The 16,470-nt window shown below is 37.3% G+C and overlaps 1 protein-coding gene across 2 annotated transcripts in view; it reads right to left on the minus strand.

The window, feature by feature from the left end:
- camkk1a (calcium/calmodulin-dependent protein kinase kinase 1, alpha a) overlaps positions 1-16,470 on the minus strand; it is a 106,724-nt gene that overhangs the window by 19,356 nt on the left and 70,898 nt on the right. For both annotated transcript variants that reach the window (XM_065250159.1, XM_065250158.1), the window contains exons 3-9: positions 16,247-16,294; positions 15,904-15,957; positions 8,238-8,289; positions 6,899-7,032; positions 4,794-4,830; positions 3,478-3,499; positions 1,493-1,581 (exon numbers count right to left, since the gene is read on the minus strand). In XM_065250159.1, coding sequence (XP_065106231.1) covers positions 1,493-1,581; positions 3,478-3,499; positions 4,794-4,830; positions 6,899-7,032; positions 8,238-8,289; positions 15,904-15,957; positions 16,247-16,294 — 436 coding nt within the window. The remainder of the gene's footprint in view (positions 1-1,492; positions 1,582-3,477; positions 3,500-4,793; positions 4,831-6,898; positions 7,033-8,237; positions 8,290-15,903; positions 15,958-16,246; positions 16,295-16,470) is intronic.

Consider the following 16,470-nt stretch of genomic DNA (forward strand, 5'->3'; position numbering starts at 1 on the left):
CAGCTGCTGCATAATATCATTGCGCCTGCTGCAGTCATGTTACAGCAGCAAAGTCCTTGATTATTACGCCAGAATGAGAGTATAGTTCCTAGCCATATCTGCTTAGAAAATCGCAAATTTTAATTTTCTGTCGGTCTTAGTACACGATGTAACTACAGAAGAGTCAAGTTTTAAATAGGAAAAATATCGAAACTCTTTGGTTATTTTTAAGCACGATGCTAATGGTCTAATCAGATTCAATGGATTATAAGCTATGCTAAAAGTAGTACCGTCAGTCCCGGAGATCAGCTGAATGGGTTTCATCATAATCTGTGTGTTGTTTAAAGCTTTGCTGTGTTAACCTTAATGTAGGAAGTTTTCAATTAAAATTAATTAATCATTTTAATATTTATATTCATTTTAAAATGGTTTAATATAAAATTATTCAAATTTGAATGAAGAAAGGAAGTCATACATCTGGCATGGCATGAGTGTGAGTAAATTATGAGAGAATTTCATATATTTGTAAACTATTCCATTGATAATTATTTTAACATGACTCCCAGAGGTAGACCCTGTCTGTGCAATGCAGGCTCAAGTTCCATACTCTAATTATGAGATTATGAGCATCAAAGTTTGATTTCAATCACTGATTTCAGATTGATTTCAATCTTTGACAAGGCCTTACTGAGTCAATTTTAAAGATAACAAGGTTCAATTTTCACAGAATGTTCTTTACATTGTGTAAGACGGTTAAATGTAGAAAACCAGAAAATCACAAAAAAACGACTTTAGCTGGTTCGGATGGAGCTCGAGGTTCATTTTTAAACATGAGCACGCCACAAATTAATGTACCATCCAACACACAGAGTGGAATCTATTGTAAACAGACTGATTTGCAGCAAATCATATAAATGGCCCGTTGCCATCCAGACAGTTGCCACAGTGAGCGTTGCCAAGTTAAAACGATTCAAATGAACTGAAAGCTCTATGAGCCTGCAGAACAAACACTCAACAATCAACTCAGCTTAGAATGAGACAACAACTTATTTAACCATCATTTTGCAATCTTTATGTCGTTGCATGAAAATATTCATGACATTTTTCTAACTCCTCCGACAGATGACATTAAACCAGAGCGTGCTTTAGAAATACCACAAATTTGTTTTATTAGAAAACGACGACCTCCCCCTTGCATACAATAAATACACAAACAAGCTGACATGGGTGCTCGCTTCATTAGCATAACAGGATGCGCTAGAAGCACAAACACAGAGATGTTCCTCGAGACTGAGATCTTCGAGGCCTTTATTTTTAAACCAGAAATGATGATTAATATCAACCAGTCAGCTGTAGGAGTTTGCTTCATTTTCCCTCCTGGGATTTCTAACTTCAGAGACTGTGTTATGAAACCATGTCAAGGTGGTCTCCTTAAAACCCATGAACTAAAAATGAAATCCAGCACGGCCCAAGCAACTTCAACACAGCTTTTATAATAAAGAAAGTGACTCACAGTATTCAATGCCTAGAACGATGTCTCTGAAGTAATGACGGGCCTGGTCCTCACTGAAGGGGCTGTCGGTTGGTACCTCCATTACAGGGCTGGTAAATAACACAGAGACACAGAAATGCAGCTTTATTGTAAGTTACTTTAGCTGATGAAGAATTACAGTAAATTAAAGATCACAGACTGTGACAGCTAAATACAGCCGTCACTTTTTATACACAGAGTTTGTTATTTAAGGGCATGACAACCACTTTCTACAACCAAATTTAATACTGAAAAATTAAGTTAGTGTGGTACATTCAATCTGCATAATGTGGAGAGAATTGAATTAGTTTTTAATGCAGTGTTGGCAAGACACTGATGCTGGAGACATGTTTCTCTCTTCTACAGGAGTGTTCCTAGCAAATTAAAGGTGCAACTCACACAGAGAGAGTGTGTAATTTAAAAGCAACAATATAAACACTTTTTCAAGTGTTTGTAAGTGTGTAATTGCCAAAAAACAATGCAAAAGTGCCATCTGTGTGAACGTAAACACGTCCTGGGACTGATCCCATATATTGGGGTTCCCCAAATCTTACCCTGGAGGGCCATTTTTTTTGCTTCAGTTTTTTTATAAATTGGGTAAGTGGATATCTAGTGGATATTTGCAATGTTACAGATAAATATAAAAACTCATCAAAAACACGTTTTTTTAATGCAAATGTTTTTTCTTAGATATAACTCGCCAATGGCGGGGAAAGCGTTAAACAAGAACATTTTCTGGAAGGCATTAAACTTTTTCATAAAAAATGCTGGCGCTTGCTGGTATTTAATAGCAAAGCACATCATGCGAGTTTAGGACAGAATCAGAAAATATACACGTGCGTGGTTTCTTGAGAAACTTAAGACGCTGCGAAAAAAATCCACCAAGTGCATCGATATACATTATGTCACGTGTCTGTATGGGATCTCTATGAGATGTGTGTGATGAACGTACGTATCCACAGTGTGAATGAGACAAAATCCAACTTTATTGTTGCTAATTATTGCTTACACTAACAAGACTCAAAAACATTGCTATGGGTAATACTATCAATGTCACTATACTTTGTGCAGTATAGAAGTGACTGTATTCTGTACACAAATGCAGTTTTCAATCTCTTAGTAATGCAGAAGGATTCATGAAGTTATAAACAGTGAGACAGACGAGGTACACAAGCATTACAATTTAATAATGTCTGCTATGTTTCAATGTTGTGGTTTTAAAGCCGAGACACTTGTGAAAGGACAGAGGAAACTACAAGCCAGCACATACAGTGCATGTAATCTTTCAAAATAAATGAAGTGTGCGATTTACATAAAAAAACAATCACAAATTCCACTTAGCACAAAACATGGTCCTCGAAAGCCATTTCATTCATTACCCACGGGCTGTGAACAGAAAGGCCAAACATATTCAGCCAGGTTTATGCAAAGCAAGTTCTAATCTGCTCTTTAAAAGATGAGGACTTAGAGATACCGAATTTCTCTCCAAAACAAAGCCAGGCCAGGCAACTTGAATTCAACCAAAGTAAAATGTCACATCATTTTAAAAACAATAATGTCATAAAATAAACCGAAAAACTGTTGCCCTTTAAAATGGGATTTTTCTTCAGCAAACAGAACAACAGATACATAGCAAACACAATAAATAAGCAATGAGTGACAGAACCAGCGCTAAAAGATTAACTACACAATATTTTTTTATATAAAGAGACAAAATTAAAGTAAATCAATGACAAAATAAGAGCAGAATAAAAGATAGTAATAAAAGTTAAGTGAGAAAGTGATACTAAAGCGTTGAATTAATCCCTTTGGATCAAAGAGGGAAAACAAGGCAGAGAGACTGACCTAAATAATAACAGATATGCAAGACGGGGCTGACGTTGAAGGAGGGATGGAGTGATTAATAGAACAACAGAGGAAGGAGGAAAGCATCAATTATTCACAATATGGACACATTGAATACTCACCCCTTCTGCATCAACTCAAACACTGTAGGGAGAAAGAAAAGCTAATTATTAAAGAAAAGCAGAAGAAGATTTATTCTGTTATTGGCAAATCCATTATGGCTTAAAGGAACAGTGTAGCAATTTTTTTCAAAGAGCACAAAGGTGAATTTAGTAGAATCGTTATGTTGCACTTTACTGTAGAACTCCAAAAAGGACAAAAAACAAAAGTGGTCCAAATGTCTTGTATATTATATTCAAAGTTGTCTGAAGTCATACAATATGTAAGGAATAATTGAAAACGCGCCGTTTAATTATTTACTGTAAAATAATGCACACCCAAGGTGGTAATGCGCGCATTATTTGCAAAAAAATCGAATGGACAGGATTCAATTATTCCGCAAATACCACGGTTACCACAGATATTGCTCTGGTGGTTAATGTAAGACATTTGACAGATTAGGTGTGCGCTTATCGAAAAATAATGCATACCCGTTAAACATTTCTCAACCAATCAGAATAAAGCATACAACAGCTCCATGGTATAATTTGTATTATTAAACATCGCTCTCAAATTATTGTTTTGTGATCGGCAAGTGGAAACATTCCAACTTTTGTTATTCCCAGATGCCTGAAATTAATAACAACACAGTCTCATCCGTGTACTGACAGGTGAGGTCTTACAAATAAATAAATCAATAAACAATGGTGTTCGTTTTTGTGTAAACTGCACTTTTTGAAACATAAAAAACCAGTCCTCACACTGTATGTCTCAAACTCCAATGACCCCCGCTTAGTCAAAATGAACTCTTTTTACAGAGAAGTACGGTGTCATGCTTTTATTCACACCATTGCTCAGTGGTGTGAAGTCAGTCAGGACTTTGTGCCAGTCCATCAACCGACAGCAACAGATACTTTATATTCATTTCTGCAGTATGAGTCAGACCAGCCGCAGTCTTACATGAATCTCACTTCAGCCATTACAAATATAGACTGCACCGTTTGATCTATTTGATACAGCTTTTCATCAAAAACTTTTTATATTATTACAAGATCTTTGCAAAGGTGCGTTCACACTTGAGGAAGTTCGTAGAGACAAAGTGACCAGGGCGTGGTGACTGTCTCCAATTAAATATTTTTTTGGACGCACCTTTGGAAGAAAGAGTTTGGCGACATGGAAATACAGTGTCAATGCTGATAATTAAAATATTGTGATAAAAGACGCAATAAGTTTCAAAATGATGATGTACAAATCTGATTTATAAAAACACTCACTAAATCCTTTTTGCAAAAGCATGTGGCACTTTATCAACTATATATGGACAACATAACGAACATACCCATATGAAGATTGTCCTCCGCTGGATCGTCCAGCACCTGAAATAAGCAAAATGTATTACAAATGTTAACAAAATGATTTTTTTTAAATACAAGTTAAAAAATGTGAATATGATTTTTTTAATAATACTGTAAGCATCAGGTGCACTTCATTCCTTACTGCCAGAAAAAGCTAATGAGCACACATTCCTAATTCAAACTTATAGTCGGGCCAGCAGCAGGGTGATGACTGGATTGTAGGAGGATCTCTGTTTGACTTTTTATGTTTCCTGAAAATTTTTTCAATCAAGCTCTGGCTTGATTTTTCTCTCTTGCTTTCGCTCTAACCGCGTCCGTGGGTGCCGCTGTGATTGAAGAGCACTCAGACAGAACAACATGGGGAGAGAAGGAAAATATCTTCTGTATTCTTTCATTCTATCTTTCTTTTCTTCATCACGAAATCAATTGCGTTCCTTTCCACATCCCATTCGCTGGGTATAAAGAGTCTATCCATATTTCCTCTGGATGATTTTCAGTGTTGCTGTTATTTTGTTGCTATTATTTTTCTGCTTGCCACAAAATCCGCAAGGACACGTGACTAGTCTGAAAGCTCGGTTATTGAGTGGTTAGTGAAGGTAGTTCATCTTGCTGTTTCCTTGTTCAGTATGTTTAATGTATTTGACAGATACATAGAAATAAGTAAATAAATCAAGACAGACAGGCACAACGAAAGAAGGACAGACAGACACATAGAAATAAGTAAATAAATAAATTAAATACAAACAGGCATAAAGAAAGAAGGACAGACAAAAAGACAGACAGACAGACAGAAACAAAAAAATAAAGGGAGTGACATCACTGCCAAAAGGCCACCCATAATGTATCTCTTAAAAGCTATACTGTAGCTATCCTTTATCTCTTCTCATGTCTGCAGAACTAAAGATTTTCATTTCACAGTTTCATGCATTAACTGCAGGAGTCGAGAGTAGACTTTGATGTGTTACTTTATGCTGTTTCCGTTTGTGATGTTTATCTTTTATATGCGATGGCCAGGCCCGGATTAAAACAGTGTAGTGCCACAGGGTGACCACCTTTGAAGTGCCCCTCTCCCATTTTTTTTACACTCTAGTCATTCAGGGCTCCAGACTTACTTTTTTGTCATTAAGAGCACTGTAGCCCCTGACAAAAATTTTTAGGAGGGCCAGCAGAAAATTTAGGGCACACCTTAAATCAGCCTGCAATGCAATTATTTACATTTTCCCAAAATAACTGCATTACTAAAAAATACTACATAGACTTAACTCTATGCAGTTGCTGCACATGGCATTATGCACTGAAACTTTCAGAATAGGAAGTTATGAACCAAAGAAGCATAATCCCCTTAACTAATTCTAGGCATAAGATACATACATATACAATAAGTTCTATCCAAATAGCATATTGTAATGAGATGAGTGGCAGGGCAGACCTTTGTTTGTAGACCTTTATTTTCATCTATGTTTATGGTGTAAATGTAGGCTAAAAGTTCTCCCACTATCTTTACTTCTCATCTCTGCAATGTCTTATTTTAAACCCGCGCAGAAGCGTCTTCTCGCAGTTCTAAGTGAGATGCATTGACCTTATCCGGGCTGCGTAAACTTATCGGTGACACATGGTGACATTAAACAACTGTTTAAAGTGGTTAAAACCCGATCGCGCATTCAGTATTTTTTTTCAGGGGTTCCCGTACATGTTCAAGTACTTGTAAAAAAACATTTTGGTCACAGTCTGGAGCCCTTGGTGCCCCCTTATTGCCTGGTGCCCCAGGGTACTCGCCAAATCCCATCTATGGATAATCCGGGCCTTGGGGATGGTATGCGCACATCAGGCTTGCTTTTACATGTAACGTGAAATGTTAAAATATTAACGTGCAGAAATTGACCAGTTCTAAACAGATTTTGCTTTAGCCGTTTATCAACTTTTCCTGATAAAAGAAAGATGTTTAAGTATTTACATAACCTTCAACATCATCAGTTTATTACACAATAAGAGAAAGATTGTGCAGGTAAACGCACTCAGACAGATAGACAAAGAGAGAAAGAAAGAGAGAAAGAAAGAGAGAAAGATATATTTTTAAATATATTCTGACCTCAACCAGTTTCACAATATTGAGGTGATCCAGTTTTTTCAGAATGGCTATCTCTTGGTAAACTCTCTCCAGAGGACCAAGCACTTTAGGCTGATCTCCCTGGGCTGCTTTAGGACCTCGTGGTGGAGGCCGACCTGCATAGAAACAGAAAGAAAGAATATAAAAATAAAACTGATGGAAGCAGCTATATTTGAAGAGCTCAGACGCAAAACCTACTAAGTGCTTCTGACAACTTTTTTTTATAAATTAGCAATTTTTATCAACCCCTTATGGATTCTGCCAACAAACTTATTATTTTTTTATAATAACTTTTTTATTTTGACGGAATTGGCATTTAGCAGCTTTTGCATCTACGCTCCTCATTTAAAGAACTTAATTATTAAAGCTCACGTAACACACGCTGTTTCTGCATTTCTGATATTAATCTGGAGTACCTATGGAGTAGTATGACATCCTTTATATCTCTGAAGAGTCTTTAGTTTAATCAGATTTATAAAAGAAAGATTAGCTTTACCGAATCTTTCCGATAACGTACGAAAAAATGCAGAAGGAGGAGTTATAACACGGGAGGAGCGAGTACGAGTCATACAACACTATACAACACTGTTTTAACTTATGATTCACTACATGTTCGTGTCATTTATATAATATACACGCGCCTATTTCCAACATAAAACAGAATTCTTACTTACCACGTGTAACTTGTCATGACCCGGTTCTGAAAATCCACCGCATCAAACACACACGCAAAACTCCGCTGCTAATCCGGATAATAAACTATATCCATTGTTTCCATAAGGCTGGATGTCTTCTCCTTACATCCAAAAACACACTTCTTGTTGTGCCATTGTTGACTTTTGAAATTAAACAAAGCTGAGTGGCGTGATAAGCTGTTAGCAAGCTCTAGCGTCTCCCGCTGACTGACGGCTGGGCGGGGTTTTCCGGGGGAAGTTTTCCGGCGGAAGCCCATATAAAGAAGTGATACGTATCGAAAACCCCTGAAACGTCAGTTAGAACCGTAATCGAAAAAAATTAGCCGAAACTTGTACGAACCCTGGCGAAGTGCATTCGGCACAGAAATACTCTGAAACACGCCCAACTGCTGTTTTGACACTTTGCCTACATTTAGCATGAGGAAACAACTCTATAACTGTGTTAATAAGTCAGAATGCTTGAAATACCATTAAACCCCCCCTTTAAGCTGGACTAAATGGACTACCTCAACATCCGCAAAAAAAACAATATCTGCCGGTCATCCCAATGTTAACTTAAAAAGTGTCTTAATTAACCTGAATTCACCCTATATTTGGTTTCAAATTTGCTTAAAGGCTACACTTACGTGGAAAACCGTACTGTTTCATCAGCTTCTTCTTAGACACAACCTTCATTGCCTGCAAAACAAGAAACGGATGCAATAAACAGGCATTCTCCAGCAAACTGCTTATCTCCGTTCGGCTGCATAAGGCTTTAAAGTGGGTGACAAAGTGGGAGACTTTTTTCATTAACATACTAATCAAAGCTTTCACAGAGTTCAATCAAAGGCAGCTCTCTCATTTGCTCCTCGCCTTGATGGGACACTTGAGTTTCCGCTCACAGCAGCATTGCTGCGTAGGTGATTGCTAAAGTGATGTCGGATATTCGGTCAAACAGTGAGTGACAAGGAGATCAGGTTGACCAGAAAGCTTGAGTTTTGTATACAGGTTCACTAAAGTTAAACAACAAATATGGTGTGCCCATCCATCTACTGATTTACTGTTCAGCTGTCCTTGCCTCTATGGAATGCTTGATTCTGATTGGTCAGTGGCGTTATTCAATGTATATCAATGGGGTACCGCGAGTCATTTCGACACAAGCAGTTTAATACTTCTAACAATTCAATGTAAATATGCTTTAAAGAGCACCTATTTCATTGCTAAAAATTTTATTTTGTGTATTTGTTATAATACAATGTGTTCGCGTGGTTTACGGTTAAAAACACATTATTTTCAACATACCGTACATTTTTGTAGCTCCAGATTTTACTCTCTTCCTGAAACGCGCGAATTTGAAAAGCTCTGTTTCCCTGATTGGCCAACTAATCTGTACGTTGTGATTGGCCTAAATACCTCTGATATCAGCCGGAAAATTGACACTCCTTACCATGTTTGAAAGATTTGTGCACAATGCAATGCTAACAGGAGTTAACTTACAGGCTGTGAGTCTGAAGCGGGAGGAATTATGATAATGTCAGTCTTGTCTACATCACCAATCCCAGGAAGTAAACTGTTGCCTACAATCTGTTTGTTTGTTGTAGTCCAAGAAAAGAGATTTACGTTGGAAACGATAACTCACGTCATTGTTTACCTTGGGGTTTGTACCTTTTGCATATCGTTAACATGTACTAATACACACCAAAGGAAATGTAAAATCGTGAATCGGACAATAGGTGCTCTTTAATTAATAACATATATAGGATTCTATTTACAAAGGCTTAAATAAAACTGCATGTTTGTCATCTTTGCTTGTATCACAAAAGGTTTGCATTTGTAACAAACAAGCTAATAAAACATTACTTATCAATATTGCAGGACTAATTATTTACTCATGTGGCATGTAGCCATGTGATAAGCGGGATAATGTGAAGCCATTTGTTACCACAAAATAAATCCCCTCAGGGTGACACAAGACCTGATCACCCTGTCAGGGATTATCTGTGAAAACAACTGAATTGAAATACCTCATCCCTTACTTAAAAATGTCAATTAAAGAAATTTTTACTCGTATCTTGTCCTCAAGGATAAAAGGTGGAGATGTGCAAATGGAATATTTGGAGTCTTACATAACATGGGATGTGCTCTGATTCTCAGCTCATTATAGTGATACAATGGCTACAGTATGTAACAGACTGCCAGTTTCTAGCACCTGTGGAAAAGATGAGGTTTCATAATGATCACGTGGCAGACCATTTCAAAATTCATCCTTTAGTTTCTCTCATGACTTAATTTCACATTTTGTCAAGGAGAAAATGCCAAATGTAATTCAAGTGCACGCTTAAATTATGTGTTTAGTTCTTATTTCTTCATTTATCACACTTAATAATAATGTAATCTGGTTAATGTTTAAAACACTGAGATGAATCAAAATGCATTTCATCTTTCTTCCAAGGTCAGCTGGAGGAGGCTGAGCTGCACAGCTGATGAGCTAAAATAACATGAATGTTTTATGAACGCGTCAGAGGTAAGCGCACAGAAACAAAACTGTGATTTCGCATGCTGTAGGGACTGCAGAAATTCAAGTGTCAGGTTGTTACGGGGATTAGATGAATCAGCCAATACGCACGTCGTACGCAAACACAGAATAATAATGCCATTGGGACGCTACTGTGAATGAATACTAATATTCAAACCGTGTGAAATATTGAAAGTTTGAAAAGCTGGAACAATTCTGAATCATAAACTATAAATATACACATTTTAAAGAAAAACATTACTACTCTCGCTGAATCATTCACAAATGTAGGTGGAAGATTATGAGACTTAACACAGAGTCTTAAAACTAAAAGTCTCAATGATACTGTAGGCCTTCATACACTGTTAGAAAAAGAGTCAAAATATGTACCCCAGCTGTCACTGGGGCAGTTCTCTTTAAAATTGCCCTAATATGTACCATTAGGTACAGATACTACTATGAACTGTTTAGGTGCAAAGCTATACTTTTTAAAAAGGGAACAGTCTCAGATTGGGTACATATTTTGACAATTTTTCTGACAGTGTACAATACAAGGTCAGTAGATCATGTAACAACACCTGAACACAGTTAGGACTGACACGCAACTAATCCACTGACACATCTTGTCATATGCAATCCTAAGAATAATGCAATACTTCCAAGACATGAAAACGAATTTATGTAAGAAATTTCCATTTCAACCTCAATTTGCGTAAGAACCGCAAGGCCCATATTGTCCAATACATTTGTCAAACTTGAATGGATTCTGACAATTACCTATAGTTAAAAGAAAGACAAAGACAAAGAAAGGAAATAAAGGATGCTGCCTACAGGTCACAAGAGAAAAACTAATTACAAATCCTAAAAGAATAAGGAGAACTGATAGAGGGACAAATCAATGACAGTTTATTTTCAGGATTCATTTCTCCTCTACAGAAGAAGAGATTGTGGTAATTGTTAGCCCCTCAATACCCTCCTCACAGTCTTGTGAGGTCAGTGGAGTGTAAAGGCCACAGATTGGTCGAAAACCACTCTGCTTTCTCTTTATGAAGAGATTTGAGCTCTGCCCTCTTTTCATTCTTAGTCCTGATATCCAGACAGTGAATTGATGAATGTGCCTGAGACTTAGGTGCAGACTTTGCTTTCAGACAGTTATCCATTATGATTGATAGCTCGATAAGATCTTGCTATTCTCGCAGATTATTTATGAGACACTATGGCTGAAAACTTAAATGTGCAAAACATACATCACAATAAGAAAGAAGGGTGTGTAACTTCTAAACATTATTATCTTTATTACATATATGTCCAGTATAAGTGGCACAATTTGCCCCATTCTTCTCTTACATTGTGACAATAAAAGCAATTGTGAGATGCAGCTAGGGCTGGGCGATTTGACCTAAAATCAAAACCTCGGTTAATCTAACATTTGACATCGGTTACGATTAATAAACGATTATTTTTTGCCTCATAGTTCGCTGACAAGGTTGGAAAGTTTAGGGCACACCTTAAATCAGCCTGCAATGCAATTATTCACATTTTTCCCAAAATAACTGCATTACTGAAAAATATTAAATAGACTTAACTCTATGCAGATGTTGCATGTCATTATGTACAATTGATGAAACTTTCAGAATGGGAAGTTATGAACCAAAGAATCATACAACCCCCATGACTAATTATAGACATAAGATACATACATAATAAGTTGTATCCAGATAGCATATTGTAATGAGATGAGTAGGGCAAAATACATACTTGGACTGTGTCCTTTACACGTTTCTTGTATTCAATCCATTTTTTCTTAACTGGGCACTGATGTCTAAGCCATTTATTCTCATCTGTAATGCTTTTGGTGTTAATGTAGACTAGAAGTTCTCCCGTTCTCTCTCTCCGTCATCTCTGAAGTGTCTAATTAAACTCACGCGGGCGCGTCTTTTCGCGGTTTTGAGTGAGTGAGATGTGATGACATTACCCGGGCTGCTTAGAGACCCATCGGTAGATTAAACTGAGCGCGTGTGCGGCAAAAACCCGATCGCGCATTCCGTATTTTTGTCACAGGTGCCTGCACATTCGCGAGTACTTCTTAAAAAAAGTACTGTGCTTCTTTTGGGCACTAGATGATCCTGCTGCTCAGTTAAACAGTGTTTGAGTTCTCCTCCATGTTTCGCTGTGCCACTGACAGGACGGGGCGGAGTTACGCAACATCACACACAGCAGTTTGTTTTTAAAGGGAAAGATTTAACAGGATTAAAAACCGAAATAACCGACATGATAAAATAATGTCGGTTAGAGGTTCTGAATTCCGGTTTCGGTTATTTTTCGATTAATCGCCCAGCCCTAGATGCAGCAGTGAAATGTTTCTTAGAGGCTGTTTACACTTGGTATTAAGATGTGTTTTCGTCAATTGGATCACAAGTGGACGAAGCTAAAGCGGCTGATCTCCACGTCTTTCATTAATTTCATTTTGCGAGTGTGTGAAAGTCGCACAAGTTTATTTCATTAATTGTGTTAAAATATCAGAAAAAGCTCTAACATATACATGTACAAAATACTGTGCAGCATGTTTACTTACAACACAAGCAGCGGACCCTGACATAATATTAGTTTGCTTCCATTTAAAGGGACACTCCAGTTTTTTTTTTAAATATGCTCATTTCCAGCTCCCCTAGAGTTAAATATTAGATTTTTACTGTTTTGGAATCAATTCAGCCGTCAATGAATTGACCATCATGGTCAAAAATAACCAAATAACTTGACTCTTCTGTAGTTACATCGTGTAATGATATTACGCAGCGCCAGACAATAGTCCCCAGCTATTGAAAGTTACCAAGGGGACTATTTTTCAGGCGCTGTGTAATATCATTGCGCCTGCTGCAGCCATGTTACGGCAGCAAAGTCCTTATTACGCCGGAATGATAGTATAGTTCCAAGCCATATCGGCCTAGAAAATCACAACTTTAAATTTTCAGTCGGTCTTAGTACAAGATGTAACTATAGAAGAGTAAAGTTTTAGAAAAAAATATTGAAACTCTTTGGTTATTTTTGAGCGCGATGCTAATGGTCTAATCAGATTGAATGAATTATGCTAAGCTATGCTAAAAGTGGTACAGCCAGACCCAGAGATCGGGCTGAATGGATTACAAAACGCTACCATTTTAAACAAACTCAGCAAATGACATATAGAAGCAGTGTCCATATATTCTTGCCGTGTATGCATACAGCATTATCCACATACAACACATTCAGTTTTTATTTTCTCATGTAACTAAAAATTTTGTTCTTTGCTGGCAGAAATAAACAGGACTGGCCATTTGCTGTTGAAAGCTCTTTCTCCTCAAGGTTATGCTTTCAGCAGGGCCTTTATGCTGTTGTGACAAGAGCCAGTTTGAGTGTTTGTAGACTTTTTGTCAGCTTTTTGTCTCTCAGTACCTCTCATTTTCATCTGCTAAGCAACCATTAATAAATATGATTTGCTTTACTTTTATTACTTGTCGTACATTAAAGATTGTGGTGCATTTTTATAGACATAGTCCATTTCCGTGTTTTGTTCAATATCATGTATATATTTTGCCCATATCTGGATGCTTTAAAATACAAACAGCATAGAGAATGGGGGGACTAAAGCTATTTTATGCATTCAGTCTAATTACACTGCTTTTAGCATGAGGAATCAAACTCTTAAACAGTTATGGTGAATGCACATCGCCAGGGTTCAGAAAGTTTTTTTATTTTTAACATGAAAGATTTATATGAAACAATCTTGCTTTGTTTCTTTGATGGGCAATTTTAGTGCAGGAAGTACAGTGGAAGTCCTTATATGGGCACTTTACCAAATATAGCTCTAGAAAGTAGTTCGAAAGAAGAATTTCAAATGTTTGCATGTTGGTTTAAAACATTCTTAGAAAATGTTTTCCACAAAATTTTGATTTGATTTTGTCTGATATCAAGAATCTGATATTTTTAATGATACTGTACCTTGAATACACATTAGGTCAACGGGGACCGTCATGTAGTATTATTGATTTGGTTTGATGAATGGGAATATCAAAGTGTTTCTAAAATAATGAAATCCCATCATTGAACCAGTAGCAATCAGATGTGTACTTCAGCTACAAAGTGTACTTCATAACATAGACACTAAGTACAGATTTGTTCAGGAGCAGATGCATGTTGAGATCAACAGTGTCTGGGAGCTAAAATGAACGTTTCTCCAAATGAAATGAAGGGCTGCCATGCCAGTTATATCACAATCCTCCCCCATCTGCTCTCATTTTCATTATCATTGAATCTCTTCTGCTCTTTCCATCCATCTTCTCTGTCATGCCTCTTTCCTTTCTCCCTCCCTTTATGCAACAGTGTTTTTACCTTTACTTTGCTTCCTCCTTGTTTTCTTTCAAATGCTTGGCTTTCTCTTGTCTCTGTTTTATTAACCTTTTTGCGACAATACATGCTCCTCCACCCCATTACCGTATTTTTGGGACTATAAGTCCCCTATTTTTCAGCGTGTGCCCCCCCTTGTGTACGGTGCATTCCTTCGTGACCCCCCAAAGAAAATTTTTGAGAACCACTGCTGTAACTAATAGTCAGGTGCGACTTAAGGAGGTCGCATACTGGACGTGCAGGTCAGCACCGCGCAGAGCCACGTTGAGTCGCGTCTAGGACAACTCGGAGGTATCGTACACCGTAAGTGCAGATTAAATAGCGCGAGCTTAGTCAGATAGCGTTTACGATACTTCAAAATGCTAAATATACGTTAGCAGATGTTAATCGTTAATGATGAATCGTAAATAAAATGTAAAACTATGTGAGTGGGGCTCTGTGCCGCGACAGGGATTTGAGCAACTTCCTGAGTCGTAGCTGGGCGCCGCGGACAGGCGCCACCTGTCGGCGCCGGTGTGCGTATCATAGAAAACAATGTGTCTGATTTTTTTTTAACAGCGCGGACCTTTTTGAACTTGATTTGGCTTGTCATGTTAATTTAGCCTATTCAGCCTCCCAGCTATGTTCTGTATGCTATTGTGTATCGTGTAAATAACTGTTTATGTTACTTTACCATGTACGGACACCTATTCAGCCCTGCTGTTCTGTGCTATTGTTTAGTTGAATAACTTGCCTTTCCAGATTAAATGTCTGTTCTTCGGCTTGGATTTTGTGAAATCATTTTCTAAATAAACGCAACATATAGTCAACTGCGACTTATATATGTTTTTTTCCTCTTCAAAACGCATTTTTGACTGATGCGACTTATACTCCAGAGCGACTTATAGTCCGGAAAATACGGTATCTACTTTTCTGATGTACAGATCATGTAATCCTACTGTTACAATATACAACTCACAGTTTAAAGGTAAACTGTGCTATTTCTGCAACACTGGCATAGCCAAATGGAGTTTGCAAGAATTGTGATCCAACAGGTTTTCCAAACACCTCCTTACTCCTCTAACAGTCATAAATTCATCATACATTCTTTTAGACGTCACTGTCTAATGCATGACTCCAACAGCTCAGCTTCAGATTTGATTACATACATATATATGCACATGCACAATTATTTTTTAAAGCAAGATAACTACAATGTAGTACAGTATAGTCCATTATCTGGACATAAAATGACATTTATACTGTATAACATATTTACACTGACCACCCCTAATCCAACTTTTCATTCTACTACAGTACCATCATTCTTCAACTATATAGGTCTGCAGTGATGATCACACAACATTTCTCTGGCCATTTAGAGATTATGTAACAAGTATATCCAAATGTCAAAAGGTCTTTTAATTGGTACTTACATAATATCTGTCATCATCCTCGTTGTATGCCAACTTGACGACACCATAGGAGCCCTTGAAGATAAAAGTAAAGGATAAAACATAAATGGAGTGAGATGAGTCAGACTGTGAGACAGTAAATATCAGTGACTGAATGACACCGAGATATGTGAGCCAAGCTGTCAAAAATGCCAACTGCCTTACCTTTTTGTACAAGTCATCAGATTCTATTGCTGATATTACTTAGACAGAAAGTTTTGGGGTGTTTATCTTTCCCCAATAGCCAGAAAAAATAAGAATGTTACCCTATTGGTCTACACACGCAATTGGCAACACAATATGGGAATGATGTAAATTATCTTACCTTTCCAATCTCAGTCTTTAACTTGTACTGGTTTAATTGGATGCAGTCCTAAGATTGAGAGAGAGAGAGAGAGAGAGAGAGAGAGAGAGAGAGAGAGAGAGAGAGAGAGAGAGAGAGAGAGAGAGAGAGAGAGAGAGAAACATTAAAGTGACAGTGTATTAATACTGTATATTATACATATACAGGCCATGATGCAAGCAACTTATACAACCCATACAGTATAT

The sequence above is a fragment of the Paramisgurnus dabryanus genome, chromosome 5 (genome assembly GCF_030506205.2).
Source record: "Paramisgurnus dabryanus chromosome 5, PD_genome_1.1, whole genome shotgun sequence".
Taxonomy (NCBI): Eukaryota; Metazoa; Chordata; class Actinopteri; order Cypriniformes; family Cobitidae; genus Paramisgurnus; species Paramisgurnus dabryanus.